Source organism: Dasypus novemcinctus, chromosome 5 (assembly GCF_030445035.2).
Source record: "Dasypus novemcinctus isolate mDasNov1 chromosome 5, mDasNov1.1.hap2, whole genome shotgun sequence".
In the NCBI taxonomy this organism is placed as follows: Eukaryota; Metazoa; Chordata; class Mammalia; order Cingulata; family Dasypodidae; genus Dasypus; species Dasypus novemcinctus.
This window is the reverse complement of record NC_080677.1, coordinates 123,615,644-123,635,254: the sequence shown is the minus strand read 5'-3', so window position 1 is coordinate 123,635,254 and position 19,611 is coordinate 123,615,644. Positions and strand designations below refer to the sequence as shown.

The window sequence follows — 19,611 nt, the reverse complement described above, 5'->3', positions numbered from 1 at the left end:
ATTATAGAAAATGTGCAATAAGATAGGAAAATTGGGAAATAGGCAGAGGTACAAATTGGGAGATGAGAATATAGTTTACTTAATCATAGACTCGTCCGCAGCATTCTTTTCTGATCTCCTCTCATCTCCCTAAACTCTTAACATTGGAGTACCCCAGGGCTCAGTTTCTGGACCCCTTCTTTTCTCTAGTTATACTCATTCCCACAATGATCTTCGCAGTTTCCTGACTTTAAATGCCATCTATAACTGACAAGAAGCAAGGAACACTCTAGGGAGGGAGAGCAGTACCAGTGGGACAGGCAGCACTGTGGGCAGGTGGGCAGCTGCAGAGAGGAGCCGTTGATTCTCACAGTGCTATATACGCCAAGCCCCTCCTGGGTCTCCAACCCTGAGGAGGGATTTTGATGAGAGTGAATTAATCACAGTGTACTTTTGCTCTTGACCTCCCTCTGGAAGGGACTAGTATTCTCCTCTCCTCCCCAACCCCCTCGGGATATAAAGCAAACTAAGGTTATAGTCCAGACCAGGCACAGATGATCAGAAACTACTGGGAAATCCCCCTCCAGTTTCCCTCCCTGCTTTCAGCCTCCCTGCTTTCTCTCATTTTTCTCCCTTCTAGCCCTCCCTCTCCTCCATACCCTGCCCATTTCAACTACATTTGTCTGTGAGCTTGTTCTTCATTTTGTCTGCGATCTGTCCAACCACCATCTCCAGCCACCATGATTTGATACTCCTCTTTATCCATCTCCAAGTCGTTCATCTCCGTGAGCCCAGGTAAGGAAAAGCCTGGGGACTGGGGGAAAGTGGGCAAAGGAAGAGAAGGAAACACTGAGAGTAAGAATGGAAATAAGGAAATCAAAGCACTTCCTAACTACAGAAGATTTAATTATTTTTGAGAAAAGTATTTATTCCCATACCATCACCTTCCTTAGATCAAATCCTGTATCAAACACCAGTAAATCACCAAGCACAGTGTTCACCATGCTCTAACCTATGGAACCCTTTAGTTTTGGGCAGGTGCGGTGAGGTGGGGTGGGGTAAGGGGAGGACAGATTCTGCTTCTACTTTTACTGAATGACTTTGCCCAAATGAATTAGTCTGCCTCATCTTTCCATTTACAAATGGAAGTCTTGTTTCCTTCTCAAGTGACAAAGGCTTTCATGGAGAGAGGCTACAATGTTATTTTGGTAAAATGTATGAATAGAACTGAGGAAAATACTATTTCTTCAACTCTTAGAGGCAGAATAGAGAGTATTCAATAAGATATTATCCAGCTCCACAGGACACAAAAACTTGCCCACTGCCAGTACCATGAAAGAAAAGTCTCCATTTATTCCTCCAGTCTTGGCTAAAAAGATAAATTCTCTGACGCAGATGACCACACCAACCACAGGGATGCCTTTGAAGAGAGCATGAGTCCCTATTCAGAGACTGGTCTTCTGGCTGGTTGAATCCTGTATACTACATATCATTTCATCTTGTCATTTGTTGCTCTTTCTCAGAAACCACAGGAGTCTATGGTTGAAGCACTGAGGTCATAGAATGGTGGGGAGAGATCCCATTGGAAAAGGTTCTCAAAACCAAAACCATTCATACAACGCTTTCTGAGGAGCATGTGGCTTTCTGAGCCAGTATTCCAAAGGCATCAGTAGGGCACTCTTCTGGAAGGTGGCTCGCCCAGGAGATCAGCACTTATCTTACCAGCGATTTTTGCATTTTAGTGAATCATGAAAATGCTCTGGCAATATTGAAATAGCCTTGGTTTCCTAGCTTAGCAGTTGCCTTGCCCCCATTGCTTATTTCCACCTCCTAGTCTGTGGCCAATATTAAACAGAAAAGCATATTTAAGAAGGCAGGTTGACTGGATTCTGAAGGGAGCCCTTTTGGATGTTTTATAGCACAAGATGCAGTTTCAAACTCAAAAGTATTTTCAAATCTACTATAACAGACTTCATGGAAAATGATAGTTGATTATAAAAATAAATGTCAAAAACAGACTTCTTATAGAGCAAAGATGCTCATATTTTTCAGTGAGATAAAATAACTGACATTCAGGCCTAGAATACTTTTCAAAATATAACAGTACAACAATCATGCATTTATGCCTGTGATAAAGTTGACCTTCACAGTTCCAGAACTAGGACACTCTCTTTGCCAGACAATGTTGATGTTCAGCATTAAAATGTTCATCTTTTAAGCTTATCCTTCTTCTTCCTGTGGAAGCCCAGTTTAGAGGCATTAGTTCAAAGGGATGCTATTTCATTTAAGCAGAGAGATTACTTAAAAGCATCAAAAGCAGAGAGCCAGCTCTAAGATCAGTAGGACTCCTGGATTTTCATAGTTCAAAGCTCCTCTCCAGATGAAAATAAAGAGAGCAGGAAGTCTGACTGTTATTTTACTCAAAGCCCTAATCCCACAATTGACTTTTGAAAAAAACAGAACTAACAGCAGCAACTATTCAGGGAGCTCGAGACACATTGCTCTTACTGTTGGGATTGATAATTCTGAATTATCAGGAAACATCAGGGAAAAACGGTGGCCCAGATGCAAAACCCAAGATAACATATTGACCCAGAGATAGAGAACTAAAAGTTTAGCCAAGTAATCACCATTTTAAAGAAGGTTCCAGAAGAGACACTGGGACTATCATGGGCATCTCATTTTATAAGATGTAAGATCACTGAATACTTCAGAAAATACTACGAAGGAGAAAAGCACATATGTTTGAGTAAGGAAAACAGTCTACTTAAATATTTTTAATGGATAAAGATACCAAAAAGAAACTAACAAGGGATTTCTTTTATGTAGATACTGAAAAACCATTGACATGATATTCCAAATCTAGTCATCATGGACTCAGGAGGCTGCTTTAGCATGAAAAAGGAACTGGATCACAACTTGAAATACCAAGTAGAAATAAATAAGCATGTCTCGTAGGGATTAAGGCTGTAGATCATAAATGGTTGGAAGAGGGAGCACACAATGAATTCTTTAAATCCAGAGATGACATTAGCTCCTCTGAGTAAAAAAAAATCACCAAGCCAATTAGAACAGAGCACTAAAAGATGTAAGTTTGTGTGACAGAGAAAAAATGCTAAATGAATTTTAATTTGCTAGACTTTATTTCAGAAAACAAATCTAAATTTGAAATAGATAATGCCAATATAGGTATAAATTAATGAGTTTCATGTTATCTGTCATGAATCAAGGAAAAGGACTGTATGACACAAAAAACAGTCACTACAGTAATTACAGGTGTCAGCTGCTGTCCAGATGGAGCCCAAAGGCTGACATGATATTATAGAAGTTGTGGTTTTAACATGTTACTAATAACTCCCTTGCATTGTCTATTTTGTGTCTGGCACTGCAGTACAGGTTTTCTGTATGTTACACCTAATTCTTGACTCCTTCCATAGCCTGAACAGTCTCAGAAACACATTGGAAACCTAAGCGAGAAAAAAAGTAGATAGATAGACATAAACAGACAGCAATAAAGATAAATGATATAGATGATAGATAAATAGATATCCCTCTGATTCTTGGGCATCAGAAAGACAAGTAAAGCACAATCAAGGAGTGAGGAAATTCCATGATGAAAAGATGAATACTCAGGAAAATACGATCTAAACTTGTCAAGTCATGAAGGACAAAGATAAGATCGAATGCTTTCAGTCTTTTGGTGAACATACTGTGTCAGGTTCTGTACCTGAAGCTTTTACATGTTTTCTCATTGAATCTTCATAAAGTCCTTCTTCTGTTATCCCCACTCAAAAGTGAGAACTCTAACAGCTTGGAAGAGTTCATTATCATGTCCCTCCAACCCAAGTCAAGCACCCAACAAATAACAAAGCAAAGTCTTAAAATGTGATGACTCTTTCTACTTCACCAAGGATTAAGGCTAGAAAAAGATAAAAACCATCTTTTGAGTGTATAGCTTGTTAGTTCTAAAAATAATCACTGGATGAAAATAGATTCAAGAGCAATTTGTATAAATTCACCAGAGGCCCATGACAAGTTTATATGTGAAATTAGGGAAATCCAAGCATATTCGCAACCTTCTAAATTCAACTTCTCACAGTACAATGGTAAATTTTTTCTGTGACCTCTCCTTTGGTGCTTTCGTAAACTATAATACTAGATCAATAGGCTTGGGTCTTCTCTGGAAGATAATTCTTGGGGAAATGGAACATTTAACACCAGGAGACATGAAATGGATGGTGACAAGACCACAGGCTACTAATGTGACTTCTCTGGGCCTCCCCTGCTAGCGCGTGAGGCACCAAGAGAGGAAGGCCTTTAACCTCCGTTCAAGTTCATCATTCTATGGGATCCGTGAGACTCAGAAAGGCCTGACCTGTCTGTTTATCACCTCTCCCATTCTACATTCTCTCTTTAGAAGGGCTTCAATTGACTATTGAAATGACCAATTATAAAGCATCCTTATTACTGGTACTTTTAATTATTATGCACAGCAAAACCCAAATCCCAGATCTGCTTCCCCAGCCCAGCAAGACTCCAGCCAAACCCAGATGTCCTGGGCCACCAGCCAGCTTTTACTCTCTGGATGCTCCACGGAGCCTTACTCAATTAGGAAAGTGGATCTGCCAGAACAATAACAATAGCAGCAATGAAGGTCAAAGCTAAGGAGAAATTAATTTTAGATTTGCTATCTTACGCTATCTGCATTTCTGCCCACATCCACATGTCCTCAAGACAAAGGTCAATGAAGGTAAATCTGAGGACAGCAAAGTCTATGAGAGTGTGGATATTTCTGGATAGGAAGAGGTAGGAGATGTGGGAAGAGGGTTTGGGTGCCTTGCAAGGGAAGGATGTGGGGGAAGATGTGTAAATAAGATAGACTATATCATAGATAAGACCATGGATTTGGAAGCTAGACTGCATGGGTACAAAACCTGGCTTTACCACTAACTAGCTGCATGATACTTACTTTCTTTGGGTCTCTATTTCCTCGTCTATAAGATGGATATAATGAGAATCCTCCTCCCTCATCTGATTGTCACCAGGATTAAATGAGTTAAAAGTATAAAGTTCTTAGAACCATCTGCCTGACATGCTCTTAAATGTTAGCTGTTATTATTGATATTAGCCATATGGAAAAATAAGGATATCTGCCTTTTTGCCCCTGGGAAGTTCCCCTTGAAGCATTTTCTTTTCTCTAGGCAGCTTCTCTTGCTAGGATGGAGTCAGGTTTTGAACGGACTGAATCATGGCAGTGTTGAAAATGTCTGTTCTCCCTTCCACTCCCAGAGAAAGGACATGCCTAACAGACAATCCTAGAGTTTGGGACAAATCCTCCAAAAACTAAAAGCAGAAACACTCCTTAGTTTCCTTTTGATTTCATTGACCTATTTGGCTTGCTTTACACAGTCTTGTTTCTCAAACATGATGCAGCCTTCAGATATATCTTTAGCTTATAGTTATTAGCCTTTCTTGTCATCTACATTGCTGTGCAATATGAACATGAAGGAAAATGAACTAGATCATTTGTCTCCCCTTCCGCTGCTTCCTGCTATCTAAGGAGAGGGAAAGGAAGAAGAGGGAGCTAGCAGAGGAGAGTGAAGAGAGCTGTGGCCGGTGCTTTAGCAGCTTCAGCCTGCTAGAAACCTCCAAGAGAGCCTGGCATTTATCTCTCTTGTTCACTGTAAAGCTACATTTCCTTGCAAAGAAGTGGTCCTCATCACAGGATTGTTAAATTTGCTCCACAGACTGCATATTAGCCAAAAAGAAAAGGTAAGAGTTCTAAAACTGGCAGGAAATTATTTCACTTCTTCAGACCCACCTAAAACCCGACCCTTCTCCTCCTCCATAAGACTGAAAACATCTATTTAAAGATGCTCTCTTCAGATGACAAGAATGAGTCCAGGTGGGTTATAAATATAAACCCTCAGAGACCTCCTCTCAAAAAGGAGCTTTAGAGAGAAAAAGCCATGTTCTTTTTATTCCTTCCAGTTCTTTCCTCAGACTTACTTGTTGCCCTTTGACCAGTTTTATTACTACTTACTCTATGGTTTAACAAGTAGTAGACAAATTCCATTTCCCGTATTAGTTATAAACAGTGGTTCAAAGTCACAAAGTTTATCTTACTATTAAAAATAATAGAGATAAGGAAATAAAATGAGATATTATTAATATCTATTTGGAAAAATAAACATTCTCCTCCAGTTTGCATGGCCTCAAATTTCTTTCCTTTAATATTTCCTACTCCAGACATTAGTGACAAATGCAGCAAACCTAGGTGTTATCAATGTTTTCCAAATGTTGCCTGCAAATGAGTCACTGGTTAATGTTTAGAAAGAAACTGTTCTAATGGCAGAATCAGAATGTACTGCTAACTCTGAAAGGTGAGTTAGAACAGGTACACACCACCTTTCCATGTTGACAGAGTATTTAAAATGTCAGACACGTACTGTTCCCGCTATGGCCAGTGAGGTCCTCCCACACAGCATCATCCCCTGTTGCCTCTGTGTCTGCCCCACTGCCTGGCACAGATCTCGGTTTCTATTTAAGGCTAAATAAATATGAATTGACCGATTGATCTAGACTGACCTTTTCACAACTTCATATAGGGTCATGGAAAGTGCTGAACCCCAGATTCTGTCCCTAGCTTTCTGTGAACACCTGAAGCTTTAAAATTACGAGGCTGCCTGGGGTGATATAAAGGTCTTTGCCTGCATTAGGTTTTCGTGACAACCACAGGAAACAGCTTAGAAGTGAAAGAAGCAGCGGGGGTGGGTGGGGGGTAGTGGTGAATGAAAGCAGAGACCACAGACACATTTTCTGCCTTGGGGAGCTCAGGCAGACATAACACTTGTGGACATACAGAATCCACAAGTTAACTAGAGTATGAAGGCACCTTGAATTCTTTGCAGGTGGAAGTCAGGAGACAGTGCACTGCAAGGAAAGAGAGCTATGATAAAAGGCTTCCTTGAAAGAGGATGTTGTGAAAGCAGCTATAGGAATTCCAAGTTTCTTCAGAGTCAGTAAGACTTCCCTCATAGGGAAGAAAGGTGGGCATGGGCCCAAGAGCACACCCCCCATACCGCCCCCGCAGCCACCACCCCTCCCTCACAATCTAACTTCCCCTTGACCCTCTCTCTGCCAGCAGGACCAGAGAGGCCACACCCCCCACGCTCGTCCTCAGCACGGTTCTCCCCCTCAGGTGCCTCGGGGCAGGCCGGTCCATGGACAACACCAGCAATGGCACCAGGCCCTGTGGCTTTCTCCTTCAGGGCTTTTCCGAGTTCCCGCACCTGCGGCCAGCGCTCTTCTTGCTGCTGCTCGCCGTGCACCTGGCCACCGTGAGCGGGAACCTGCTCATTCTGGTGGCGGTGACCTCGGTACCCAGCCGGCCGCCCATGCTGCTCTTCCTGTGCCAGCTGTCGGCCATCGAGCTCTGCTACACGCTGGTGGTGGTGCCCCGCACCCTGGCCGACCTGGCCGCGCCGGGCCATGGCAGGGGCAGCCCCATCTCCTTCCTGGGCTGCGCGGTGCAGATGCAGCTGTTCGTGGCGCTGGGCGGGGCCGAGTGCTTCCTGCTGGCCGCCATGGCCTATGACCGCTACGTGGCCATCTGCCACCCGCTGCGCTACGCGGCCGTGGTGACCCCCGGACTTTGCGCGCGCCTGGCCCTGGCCTGCTGTCTCGGGGGCCTGGCAGTGTCCCTGGGGATCACGGTGGCCGTTTTCCGCCTGCCCTTCTGCGGCTCCCGCCTGCTGGTGCACTTCTTCTGCGACATCACGGCGCTGCTGCACTTGGCTTGCACTCGGGGCTACGTCGACGAGCTGCCTTTGCTGGGCACATGCCTGGTGCTGCTGCTGCTGCCCTCGCTGCTCATCCTGGCCTCCTACGGCGCCATCGCCGCCGCCCTGCGCCGCCTGCACTCACCCGGGGGCCGGTGCAAGGCCGCCTCTACCTGCGCCTCGCACCTGGCAGTCAGCTTTCTGCACTATGGCTGTGCCACCTTCACGTACGTGCGGCCCAAGGCCAGCTATGTCCCGCGGCGGGACCGCACGCTGGCGCTCGTCTACACCAACGTCACGCCGCTGCTCTACCCGCTCATCTACAGCCTGCGCAACCGCGAGATCACTGCAGCCATCCTCAGGGTCCTCGAGCGGCAGCGGCGGGGCCAAGTCTGGCGTCATGGTCTGTGTGAGCCCTGAGAGCAGGAACCCGGCCAGAGCGCGCGGCTGAGCTACCTCAAGTTTTCGAAATCATAGGGTCTTTGCATCGAGAGTGCCACCAGGCGGGGCGCAGGGGTGAATTCAGGAAAGGGAACTTGGAAATTTGTCCACACAAAGAGAACCTCCCAGCAGTTACCTCATCCACCACCCTTCCCTTGAGAAATAGCCAAAGACATAGAACTCCGTACCAGGATGTAATGATTCAATAAATAGCTGTTGAGTTCTTACCATGTGCTAGGACCCCTGGTAAGGTCCTGTGGGTTGCAATGATGAAGGAGGCACAATTCCTGGCCTGGAGAAGCTCACAGACTAGTCGATGAGAAGGACATTTGTAAGGAGATAACAGTTACAGCACTCCACATGATGCGCAGAGAGTCTCATATCCGCACTACCCACCCTAAACTCTTTGAGGGACGAGGAGAGTCAGGGCAAGTGTCCAGGGGGAAACATCGCTAAATGCAGAATTGAAGGGTGAGTAGGGCTTAGCCAAGGTGAAGAATGCTCCAAACCGAAATTGTTCAACAGAGACCATATTGACAAGACCTTGTAAACAACAGAAGGATTTTAATTTGCGGAGTGATATGATCTTATTTGTCCTTGTATGATCACTCCACTGGAATGTGGAGAATGGACTGGAGTGCAGACTGGAGGCAAGGAGGCCCACTGAGAAAGCTGTTGCCACATTCCAGGAGAGCAGTGATAGAGGCTGGACCAGAGTATTGACAAAGAGCCAGGGAAAGAGTCAAGGGAAATGCAGGATGTGGAAGCTGCAGGGCCTTGATTGGATATGGGGGTGAGAAGGAGAGGAGATAAGGATGACACCCAGATTTCTAACCCAGCTCATTGGTTGGATGATGGTGTCATTCACTTGAGAGAACATGGAAATAGAAGCAAGTGGGGAGACGAGGAAGCAAGGGGTTCCATTTTGAAGCTGTCACATGAAGGGCTGCTGGGAGAAAGCAATGAAGATACTGCCTGAGGAAGCAAATGTACCAATCCAATGCTCAGGGGAGAGGTTCACCAGAGGGCTACACTTGGAAGTATACATGACTATTGAAACCATGGAAGTCGATGATATCACCCAGGGGATAGACATAGAGGGAGAAGAGAGGCCTCAGGCAGAACCCTGAGGAAGGCTAGCATTTAAGGGACAGGCAAAGGAAAGAAAGGAGCAGTTAGGAGGCTCCAGGGCTGCTGGGGAGCTCTGTGTCCTTGGGTCATCCCTTTGCATCCAGCCTCAGTTACCTCAACTGTGAAATGAAGAGCCTAGATGCAATGATCTCTAAGGTTCCTTCCTGCTCTCTGATCCATTCAGATGGGACATGCAAATATACACATAAATCATTTAAAAAGGAACATAAAAGAAATAAGTATTAATAATTTAGTGCCAGCAAAATGCACAGGAATGACAAATGGAGAATTAATGTAGTGATCAGACACAGATGGATTAATTGGGAAGATTTCCTGGAGCGGGCTAGATTGCCTGAAATGACTTGTGGAGGAAGCAATGGATTTGCTTTCATTCAAATTATCTGGAAGTCAACTGAAAACTCTGAGAATCCCTTTGAAAGCTGAGAGTCAGGTGATAAAGAATCTAATCCACATGGTTTTCTAGACCTTTTCTCTCATGAAGAGCCATTTTTCTCAGGAAGTTAAAGGTGATTTCTAGAGGTAATGAGAATATTTACTTGCTATCAGAATGATTGAGTTATCTCTCAGCTATCTGACAGTTATTTCAAGATAACTGGGATGATAATCCTAGTAGAATGTAAATTTGGAAATCTAAACAGGACCTTTGAATGCTACACTTTGGCTTTTTCCTCTGGGTTTTTTGGGGATAAGAACATGGCGTTCACATAGTTCATTAGGAAGATGAATTGGCAATAATAGGGCAAAACAGAGATGAGATGAGTGAGGGCTGCTAAATACAGATAAGGAGATGAGACTCTAAGCTAGAGTTGTGTCTGGAATATGGAATAGGAGAGATGGATGAAGTAGTACGTGATAAAGGTTTTAGCATGAACCAATGTGGGAAGGAAAAGAATAGCTATTTAAAATAAATAAACTTAGATCTTTATCTTAAAACATACACCAAAGTAATTGACAGAAGGATTAAAGATTTAAATGTCAAATATAAAATTGTTTTTTAAAATATTATAAAAGAATATAGGTTAAAAGCATAGCTTATCTCACAATGGGGAGAGATGTTCTAAGCATAAATGATAGATTTTATTACAGAAAATTTAGTTCTCTAAAGATACATATATTGATATAGATACATGTATTAGTTAGCCAAAGGTGTCCTGATGCAAAATACCAGAAATTGGTTGGCTTTTATAAAAGGTATTTATTTGGGGTAGGAGCTTACAGATACCAGGCTATAAAGCAAAAGTTACTTCCCTCACCAAAGTCTATTTCCACATGTTGGAGCAAGATGGCTGCCAATGTCTGTGAGAGTTCAGGCTTCCTGGGTTCCTCTGGGCTCAGCTCCTCTGTTCTCTCCACAAAGTCAACTGTAGACTTTGAGGCTCTCTAGACTTTGCCTCTCTCCACAAGGTCAGCTTCAGACTATAAGGATGCCGGCTCCGTCTCTCTCCATGGGGCTTCAGCATCAAATGCCAACATCAAAACTCCAACATTAAAAGTTCCCAGCTCTGTCCTTTGCCATGCCATGTCCTTTGATGGGTGGGGACTCAATGCTCTAATGACGTGGCCCAATCAAAGCCCTAATCATAACTTATTCATGCCCAGGTACAGACCAGATTACAAACATAATCTGATATCTATTTTTGGAATTCATATCAAACTGCTACAATATAGAAAGAATTTTAAAGCAAAAGACAAACCAGAAATATGTAATTGTAACTGATATTATATCATTAATTCTCTCTATACATAGATAGATAGATATACAAACAGTAAAATATTTGTCTCCTTTTAAACATGAAAAGAATTTCTCAAACAATTCTCAGTATGAGCAAAGTTGTAATGAGAAGAGCACTCTCCACCGCTGCTGTGGGACAATCTATAATGAGGCCATTGCTCCCTATATAGTGTATATATGTGGGTTCATTCTCTTTAATCCACTAATTTTGCTTCTAGAAATCTCTCCTAAGGAAATAATCAGAGATATGGATAAAGATTTTTGTAAGGGCTATTAACTGTAGTGTATGCAGAACATACAAAGCAATGTACAGGTCTAATATTAGTATAATGATTAAATAAATACAATGGAACATTTGCAATCAATGTAAAAAGAGATTTTTGAGAATTTATTTTTGACTTGAGAAAATACTCATGATAAAATACTGAATGAAATTTTCAGGAGGTAGAATCAATTATCTTTTAAAAGTACATATAGAATGAATAAATAAAATGTGGTGAGGGAACTCCTGGGGAAGATGGTATGGTAGGGAGCCATAGTACACACTCCCCCTACAAAAACAGCTAGTGGACAATCCGAATCTGAATCAGTGGTTCTGGGTGTCTGGAGAACTGTAGAGCACTAGGAAAGAGTGGGACAGAGAGACTGAGAAGCTGCAGCAAAACTGTGAGTGAATTTCTCCTGTGGCAGTGGCTGGTACCCATCACCCATCCTCAAGGCTTACATCAGGTACAGTCGATGACTGGCTGCTGCAGAGAGAAAGGGACATGAAAGTCTTACTCCCCAGGAAAGGGGGTGGGGCAGGGTGGGAAAAAGGGGACACAGTCAAGTGCTGAGAATGTCTTCTGATATCGAGTTTGGACTGCTGGGTTCTGGCTGTGAAACATGGTTCTAGCTTGCCTGAAACAAGGATTCCATTGTTTGAACACCACCTGATGAAGGTTGAAAAAAACACTCCCTTCTAAGGCTGCAGGGAAAGGTTTGCCAGGAAGCGCCATCTACTGGCCAGGCTAGGAAAGTGCAACTTTGGAGAGCCCGTGGGAGAGGCGGAGGCTTTTGGCATCTTTCTTGATCCTCTTCCCAGGACCCTTTAGAAATGGCATGCGCTCTGTTCATGGGTCCCTATCCAAGTTTTGAACAGTTAAACACAAGCAATTCTAAAGATCTTGAATACATTGAAACAAGCGTCAAAGAAGAGCCTTAACACAAAGTCAATCAATAATGCCCTAGTAAGAGAGACAAACTGACTGAGTAAAGTCATCAAGATAATCAGATGCCTGGATATCAGCAAAACTTACAAGCCATACTAAGAAACAAGAAGATATGACCAAGAAGGACCAATTAAAGAGTCAGAGAAGACACAGATTTTCAAACAAATCTCCTAAATCAATTCAAAGAGATGAAGAAAAATATGACTAAAGAGTTAAAGGATATTAAGAAGGCAGTGTTTGAGCATAAAGAAAATTTTGAAAGCATGCAAAGAAAAATAACAGAACTTATGGGAATGGAAGTCACAATAGACGAAATTTAAAATACATAAGAAGTATACAACAGCAGATTTGAAAGAGAGAAGAAGGGATCAGCAAACTAGAAACAGGATATCTGAAATATTATAAACAGAAAAACAGATGGAAAAAAGAATGGAAAAAATCAAGGAGAGTCTCAGGGACTGAATGACAGCATGAAGCACACAAATAGAACATAACATGTTATGGGTGTTGCAGGAGGAGAAGAGAGAGGAAAGGGGGCAGAAAGAATACTTGAGGAAATAATGGCTGAAATTATCCCAACTCATATGAAAGACATAAATATACACATCCAGGAAGTGCAACATACTTCAAACAGAATAAATCCATATGGGCCTACACCAAGACACATACTCAGCAGAATGTCAAATACCAAAGATAAAGAGAGAATTCTGAAAGCAGCAAGAGAAAAGTGATACATCACATACAAGGGACCCAATAAGACTAAGTGCTGATTTTTTATCAGAAACCATGGGGAACATAGGTTAACTAATAATTTAGAAAACTGTATATCCTAAAGTATGCACCACAATGTAAGCACAGATGTCACCTGGTTTGAAAGCTATTGTCTCAGACTCTGTATATCACTTTAAGTAAATATGATGTGAATAGGTTGTAAGAGTATCGCTGTGGAAGGGAAAAGGTTTTGTGGTGGATGTGTGGGAGTGCTGTATATTGTATATATGAATTGCTGTGGTCTAGGGCTCTTGTGAAGAGAAGTTCAATAATTAGGGGGAAAAAAAAAAGAAAAAGATAAGATGTAGAATTTTTCCAAGTCAACACGTATTCTATATCTAACCTTTAAACCCATCGCTATATGCCATTTTGCTAGTAAGGGATCCTGACATTATATTGGGCTTCAATTTTCAGGAAGTTCTGGATCACAGAGTGGTTCAACAATGGCAGCGGAGGAATACTGGTATAGGATACTATTGACAGGTGATATATGGCTGACAGGGAGCTATACAGGGCATATGTCCAGGGTGCATGGTAATGTTTGGATATACTCATAGTGGCAACAATTAAAAACTACAGCTGGGGGGGGTACTGGGTTCCTGGCCGGGGGTGCTCTGTCATGGTTCCTAGGGGAGCAGCGGCAGTCCCCCAGGTGCAGCAACAAGGACTGGGAAGGAATGAGGGTCCAACAGTGAGCCCCTGATACTAATGACTATTCTTGTGAGCCTATATGCCTGAAATAAGAACAAGGCCTAGAGCAGCACTGTGCCTGGGAATTTCCTCCTGACAGCCTTCATGTTACTCAAATGTGGCCAGTCTCGAAGCCAAACTCAGCATGTAAATGTAGTGCATTCCTCCCAGCGTGGGACATGACACCGGGGATGAGCCTCCCTGGCACCGAGGGATCACTATCAACTACCAACTGATGATGCAACTGGAAAATGACCTTGAATTGAAGGTTCGATGCAGATCAGCAGAATATCCCTGTCTACATAGAATAACATGACTTTATTTTTTTTAATTATTTATTTATTTTTAAAAATTACATTAAAAAAATATGAGGTCCCAATCAACCCCACCGCCCCTACCCCCCACTCCCCCCACAGCAACACTCTCTCCCATCATTGTGACACATCCATTGCACCTGGTAAGTACATCTCTGAGCATCACTGCACCCCTAGTCAATGGCCCACATCATAGCCCACACTCTCCCATGTTCCATCCAGTGGGCCCTGGGGGGATCTACCATGTCCCGTAATTGACCGTGAAGCACCACCCAGGACATCTCCTCATCGCGAAAATGCCTCCACATCTCATCTCTTAATAACATAACTTTAAAATGCTGTTTGACCTAATGTAAGGGGGAAAAGGAAAGGAGAAATGAGTTTATATGGCTACGAGTCTCTAAAAAAGAGTCTGGAGGCTGTCAGAAGGATTGCCCTTATGCACAACTGAGCAGAGTCTAAGAGACAGAAAAAGTAGATACAATCCCAGGTATTGGTTCCTTGGAGGGCTAAAGAGACCCACAGGTTCTATGGTCATGGCAGAAGGGGTTCACTGCCATGTCAGATGGCCCTTCCTTGGAGCTGGTGTTTCTGCGTGATGAAACTGGATTCAGATGCGATCTCTTTTCATAAGACTTTCATGCTACTTTACTGGAATTGTAGTTGGTGTTGGGGTTTAAGATATAATTAGGGGATTTGAATCTCTGGACTGACAATATGATAGCCAGGCCCTGAGCTTCAACAGACCCCAGCTCCTACAATCGGATTTATTGGACTCACCTCACTCAGCTAAGATGGAGTTGAAGAAGGACAACCACCACACCATGGAACCTAGAAAGCCTACAACTGAAAGCAGGAGGATTGCATCCACTATCCATGTGGAATCTGAGCCTCCTCTTGACATAGAGGTGCAACGGACACAACCAATCCAAGGTCCACAGAGAAAAGGTGGCATTGGAGTGGGAAAAGTGGACATGGTGGCTGATGGGTATGGGGAATGGCAGGAAGAGATGAGATGTGGAGGTGCCTTTGGGACTTGGAGTTGCCCTGGACGGTGCTTCAGGGGCAATCACCAGACATTGTAAATCCACCCAGGGCCCACTGGATGGAATGGGGGAGAGTATGGGCCATGATGTGGACCATTGGCCATGAGGTGCAGAGATTCCCAGAGATGTACTTACCAAATGCAATGGATGTGTCATGATGATGGGAGTGAATGTGGCTGCGGGGGGAGTGGTGGGGTGGGGGTGGTGGGGTTGAATGGGACCTCATATTTTTTTTTAATGTAATATTTTTACAAGATCAATAAAAAAAAATAAAAGGAAACCATGGGGGTGTGCGGTCACCCCTCGGGCTGAAGTGTGGATTGCTGGCCTGGCGGGGGAGCAGCCGCGGTAGGCCTAATTCCGCTTCCCCCATAATAGGGTGGTTGGTCGGGCCCACCGCCACCCCTGAAGGAAGCTCGGCATGGGCGCAGAGTGCCCTCGGGTCTCCCCTTCTAGGCAGCCATGCTTCCGCGGCCGCCCCTCCTCCCGGATGGCGCCACACGATGCCTGTGGGGCGGCACCCTTCTTCTTCCTTCTCCCTGCGCAGGCGCAGGGCGGAAAATTCCAGTCTGCCCTTTTCCCCTCCCCCGACAGCAGCAACAGCCAGGCGTGGGCGGAAAAATCCAGTCTGCCCTTTTCCCCTCCCCCGACAGCAGCAACAGCCAGGCGTGGGCAGAAAAATCCAGTCTGCCCTTTTCCCTCCCCCCGACAGCAGCAACAGCCAGGCGTGGGCGGGAAACTCAAGTCTGCCCTCCACCCCAGCAACAGCAGCCACCAATCCCTAAACCCTGCCCCTTCCCCCAGCAACAGCGACAGCCAATCCCTAACCACCACCCCTCCCCCGTCCGGTACCGCCCACTGACCTTTCGCCGGCAACCAATCAGAACAGGGCGTGGCTTCGACCAATCAGCCTTCCCCAGCCCCTATAAAACTGTTGCCTCTCCCTCAGTAAAGTGGACTTGCGTGTTTACCTTGTCTCCGTGGTAGTTCTTCTGCTGTGCGCCCTCCAGTCCTGAGAGCCCCCGACAAGGGCCTGGCCTCCCTTGTCCCCAGTTCGTCGCCTGCTTCTCCGGGCGACCCCTTCGTCGCCTGCTTCTCCGGGCGACCCCTTCGTCGCCGGCTTCGCCGGGCGACCCCGTCAGCTGAACCGCTCAACCCCTTGTGAGACCGATCCCTCGTCTGCTGCCGGACCGACCCCTTGTCCCAAGTGGGACCGACCCCTCGTCCCAAGCGGGACCGGCCCCTCGTCCAGAGCTGGACCGACCCCTCGTCTGCAGCCAGACCCCACCTCTACCGACCAAGCAAGCCGCCGCAGGGGTGAGAAGGCAGTGGTATCATATATTAAAGATACTGAAAGATAAAAACTGCCAGCCGAGAATTTTTTATCTGGTAAAACTATCCTTCAAAAATGAGAGAGAGTTTCAAATATTCACAGATAATCAGAAACAAAGAGTTTGTTAACAAGAGACCTGCCCTACCAGAAATACTAAAGGGAATTCTGCAGGTTGAAAGGAAAAGACAGGAGAGAGAGGTATAGAGGAAAGTGCAGAAATGAAGATTATCAGTAAGGTTAACTAAAATGGTAAAAAGAGAGAGAAAAATAAGATATGACATATAAAAGCCAAAGGATAAAATGACAGAAGAACTGCCTTAACAATAATGACATTGAATGTTAATGGTTTAAACTGCCCAATCAAAAGACACAAATTGACAGAATGGATTTTAAAAATATGATCCATCTGTATGTTATCTACAAGAGATGCACATTAAACCCAGGAATACAAATAGATTGAAAGTAGAAGGTTGGAAAAAGGCAGTGCATGCAGGCAGTAACCAAAAAAGAGCTGGGGTAGCTATACTAATATTGGACAAAATTGACTTTAAGTCAAAATGAGGTGTTACAAGAAAGGAGGGAAACAGATGTGGCTCAAGCAGTTGGGCTCCCATCTACCATATAGGAGGTCCAGGGTTCAATGCCCAGGGCCTCCTGGTGAGGGCAAGATGACCTGCATGTTGAGCTGGCCCACATGGAGTGCCAGCTTATATGGAAGTACTGCCCCACGCAGGAATGCTGCCCTGTGCAGGAGTGCTGGCTGACACAGAGAGCTGGTGCTGCAAGATGATGTAACAAGAGATACAGAGGAGAGACAATAAGAAGACATAGCAGAACAGGGAGCTGAGATGGTGCAAGAGAGTAATTGCCTCTCTCCCATTATGGAAGGCCCAAGGATCGGTTCCCAGAGCTGCTGAGAATACAAGCAGACACCGAAGAACACACAGTGAATGGACACAGAAAGCAGACAACCAGGGGAGGGCAGCGAGAAGAAAATAAATCTTAAAAAAAAAAAAAAAGGATGCTATATATTAATAAAATGAACAATCCACCAAGAGAAAATTTCATAAATATTTGTGCACCTAACCATGGTGCCCCAAAATACATGAGACAAACACTGATAAAACCAAAGGGAGAAATAGACACCTCTACAAAAATGGTTGGAGATTTTAATACACCACTCTCATCAGTAGATAGAACAACTAGACAGAATATCAATAAGAAAAAAGAAACAACCCAAATGAAAAATGGGCAAAAGACTTGAACAAACTTCTCTCCAAAAAGATGTACAAATGAACAGGAAGCACATGAAAAGATGGTCAATATCATTACATGTCAGGGAAATGCAAATCAAAACCACAATGAGACACCATTTGACATTTATTAGAATGGCTGATATTTTTTTAAAATGGAAAATAAGTGTTGGGAGGATGCAGAGAAATAGGAACATCCATTCATTACTGGTGGCAAGATAAAATGGTGCAGTCACTATGGAAGACAGTTTGGTGGTTCCTCAGAAAGATAAATATACAACTACCATATGATCCAGCAATCCCACTACTAGGTATATACTGAGAGTAATTGAAAGTGGGGGCTTGAACAGATATTTGCACCCTGATGTTCATGGCAGCATTATTCACAATTGCCAAAATATGGAAGCAACTCAAGGGTCCACCTACCAATGAATGAATGAATAAAATGTGATATATACATATAGTGGAATATTATTAAGCTGTAAAAAGGAATGAAGTCCTGATACGTGTGATACCATGAATGAACCTTGAAGACATCATGTTTAATGAAATAAGCCAGACACAAAAGGACAAATATTGCATGATCTCACTGTTTTGAAATAATTAGAATCAACAAACTCAAAGAGTTAGAATCTAGAACATAGGATACCAGGTAATGCGGTGGAGATAGGAAATGAGAAGTTAAAGTTTAAAATGTACAGGTTCTGAACCAGCAAGATGGCAGTGGAGTAAGGAGCTGCTAGAGTCAGCGCCTTCTACAGGGCAGTTAGGAAACACCTAGAGCTCTCTGGAGCTAGCTGAAGCACCTATTTGGGGGCTCCAGGAGACCAGAAGAGCATCCTGCAACATCCTTGAAGGAATAGAAGGAGGAGACTGCCCATCTGCAGAGAAGATTCCTAAATAGAGTGCTCCATACCATGGAGGCTGGTGCCCATCCTCCACTGGAGGCACAAGCTGCCTCGGAAGCTGTTCTGTGACTGGAATTGAAAGCTCCATTTCCCAAAAACAGGGGAGAACGAGATGGTTGGGCACAAACTATACCTACTGATGAGTAAATTTAGCAGGCTAAAGTATAATCCTGAGAACAGCTAAAGTTTGAGTCTGTCCAAGTCAGAAAGAGGCTGGGAGCTGCCATCTTAACTCCTCACCTGGCACGAGGAGAGGCAGGATGGATTGAAAATCACAGTGCTGGTGGGGAGCAGATTCTTTCAATCCAGATCAGATTACAGTTCTAGCCTAGGACACAGCCCCACCCTGTCAGGGAGGAGGCTGCAGGGACCTGCACCAGCCTCTCTGAGAAATTGCTGGCCAAGCTGTGGAGGCCAGTGATTGTCCTACTCTGGCAGCACAAACTGCCCCAGGAGCTATTCTGTGGCTGGAATTGGAAGCTCCATTTCCCAAAAACAGGGGAGAAGAAGACAGTTAGCTGCCAATTGTGGCTACTGATTGGTAGACTTGGATGCCTAAGGAATAACCCTAGGAACAGCTGGGGTATGAATCTACCCAAGTCAGAAAGAGGCCCATAGTCACCATTTTTACTCCACCCCCAGCATGAGGGGAAGCCAGGATGGAAAATCACAGTGATGGTAGGAACCAATTTCTTTCACCCAGATCAACCTGCAGCCCTAGACTAGGCTTCAGCCCCACCTCTGGCAGGGAGGAGGCTGGTGAGCCTAGCACCAGCCTATCCAGGTAACTGTGAGTACCTTTGCGTGGAACAAACTGAATAATTGGAAGTCTACTGGGGCAACTGCAGTCATCTTAGACCCACAATGCATAGATTACTGCCCACAACTGCAGCTCCATCCCTGCCCCAGGCAGGGGAGAAAGGGATGTGAAGCTTCATCAGTCTCTCTGGGCAACTACAGTCTAGGCCTGCACAACTTGGATTATTCCATACAGTTGTGA

General features: G+C 44.4%; 1 protein-coding gene across 1 annotated transcript; it reads left to right on the top strand.

Annotated features, from left to right (window-relative positions):
* Nucleotides 1-7,202: 7,202 nt before the first annotated feature.
* On the top strand, nt 7,203-8,180 carry LOC101410869 (olfactory receptor 10AC1-like). The gene has a single exon (XM_004474155.2). It carries the CDS (start codon nt 7,203-7,205, stop codon nt 8,178-8,180), a length of 978 nt encoding a protein of 325 aa, XP_004474212.2.
* The last annotated feature ends 11,431 nt before the right edge of the window (nt 8,181-19,611 follow it).

Bases quoted from the DNA above. Each gene is read 5' to 3' on its own strand.
- LOC101410869 (XM_004474155.2), top strand. From the start codon at position 7,203: ATGGACAACACCAGCAATGGCACCAGGCCCTGTGGCTTTCTCCTTCAG.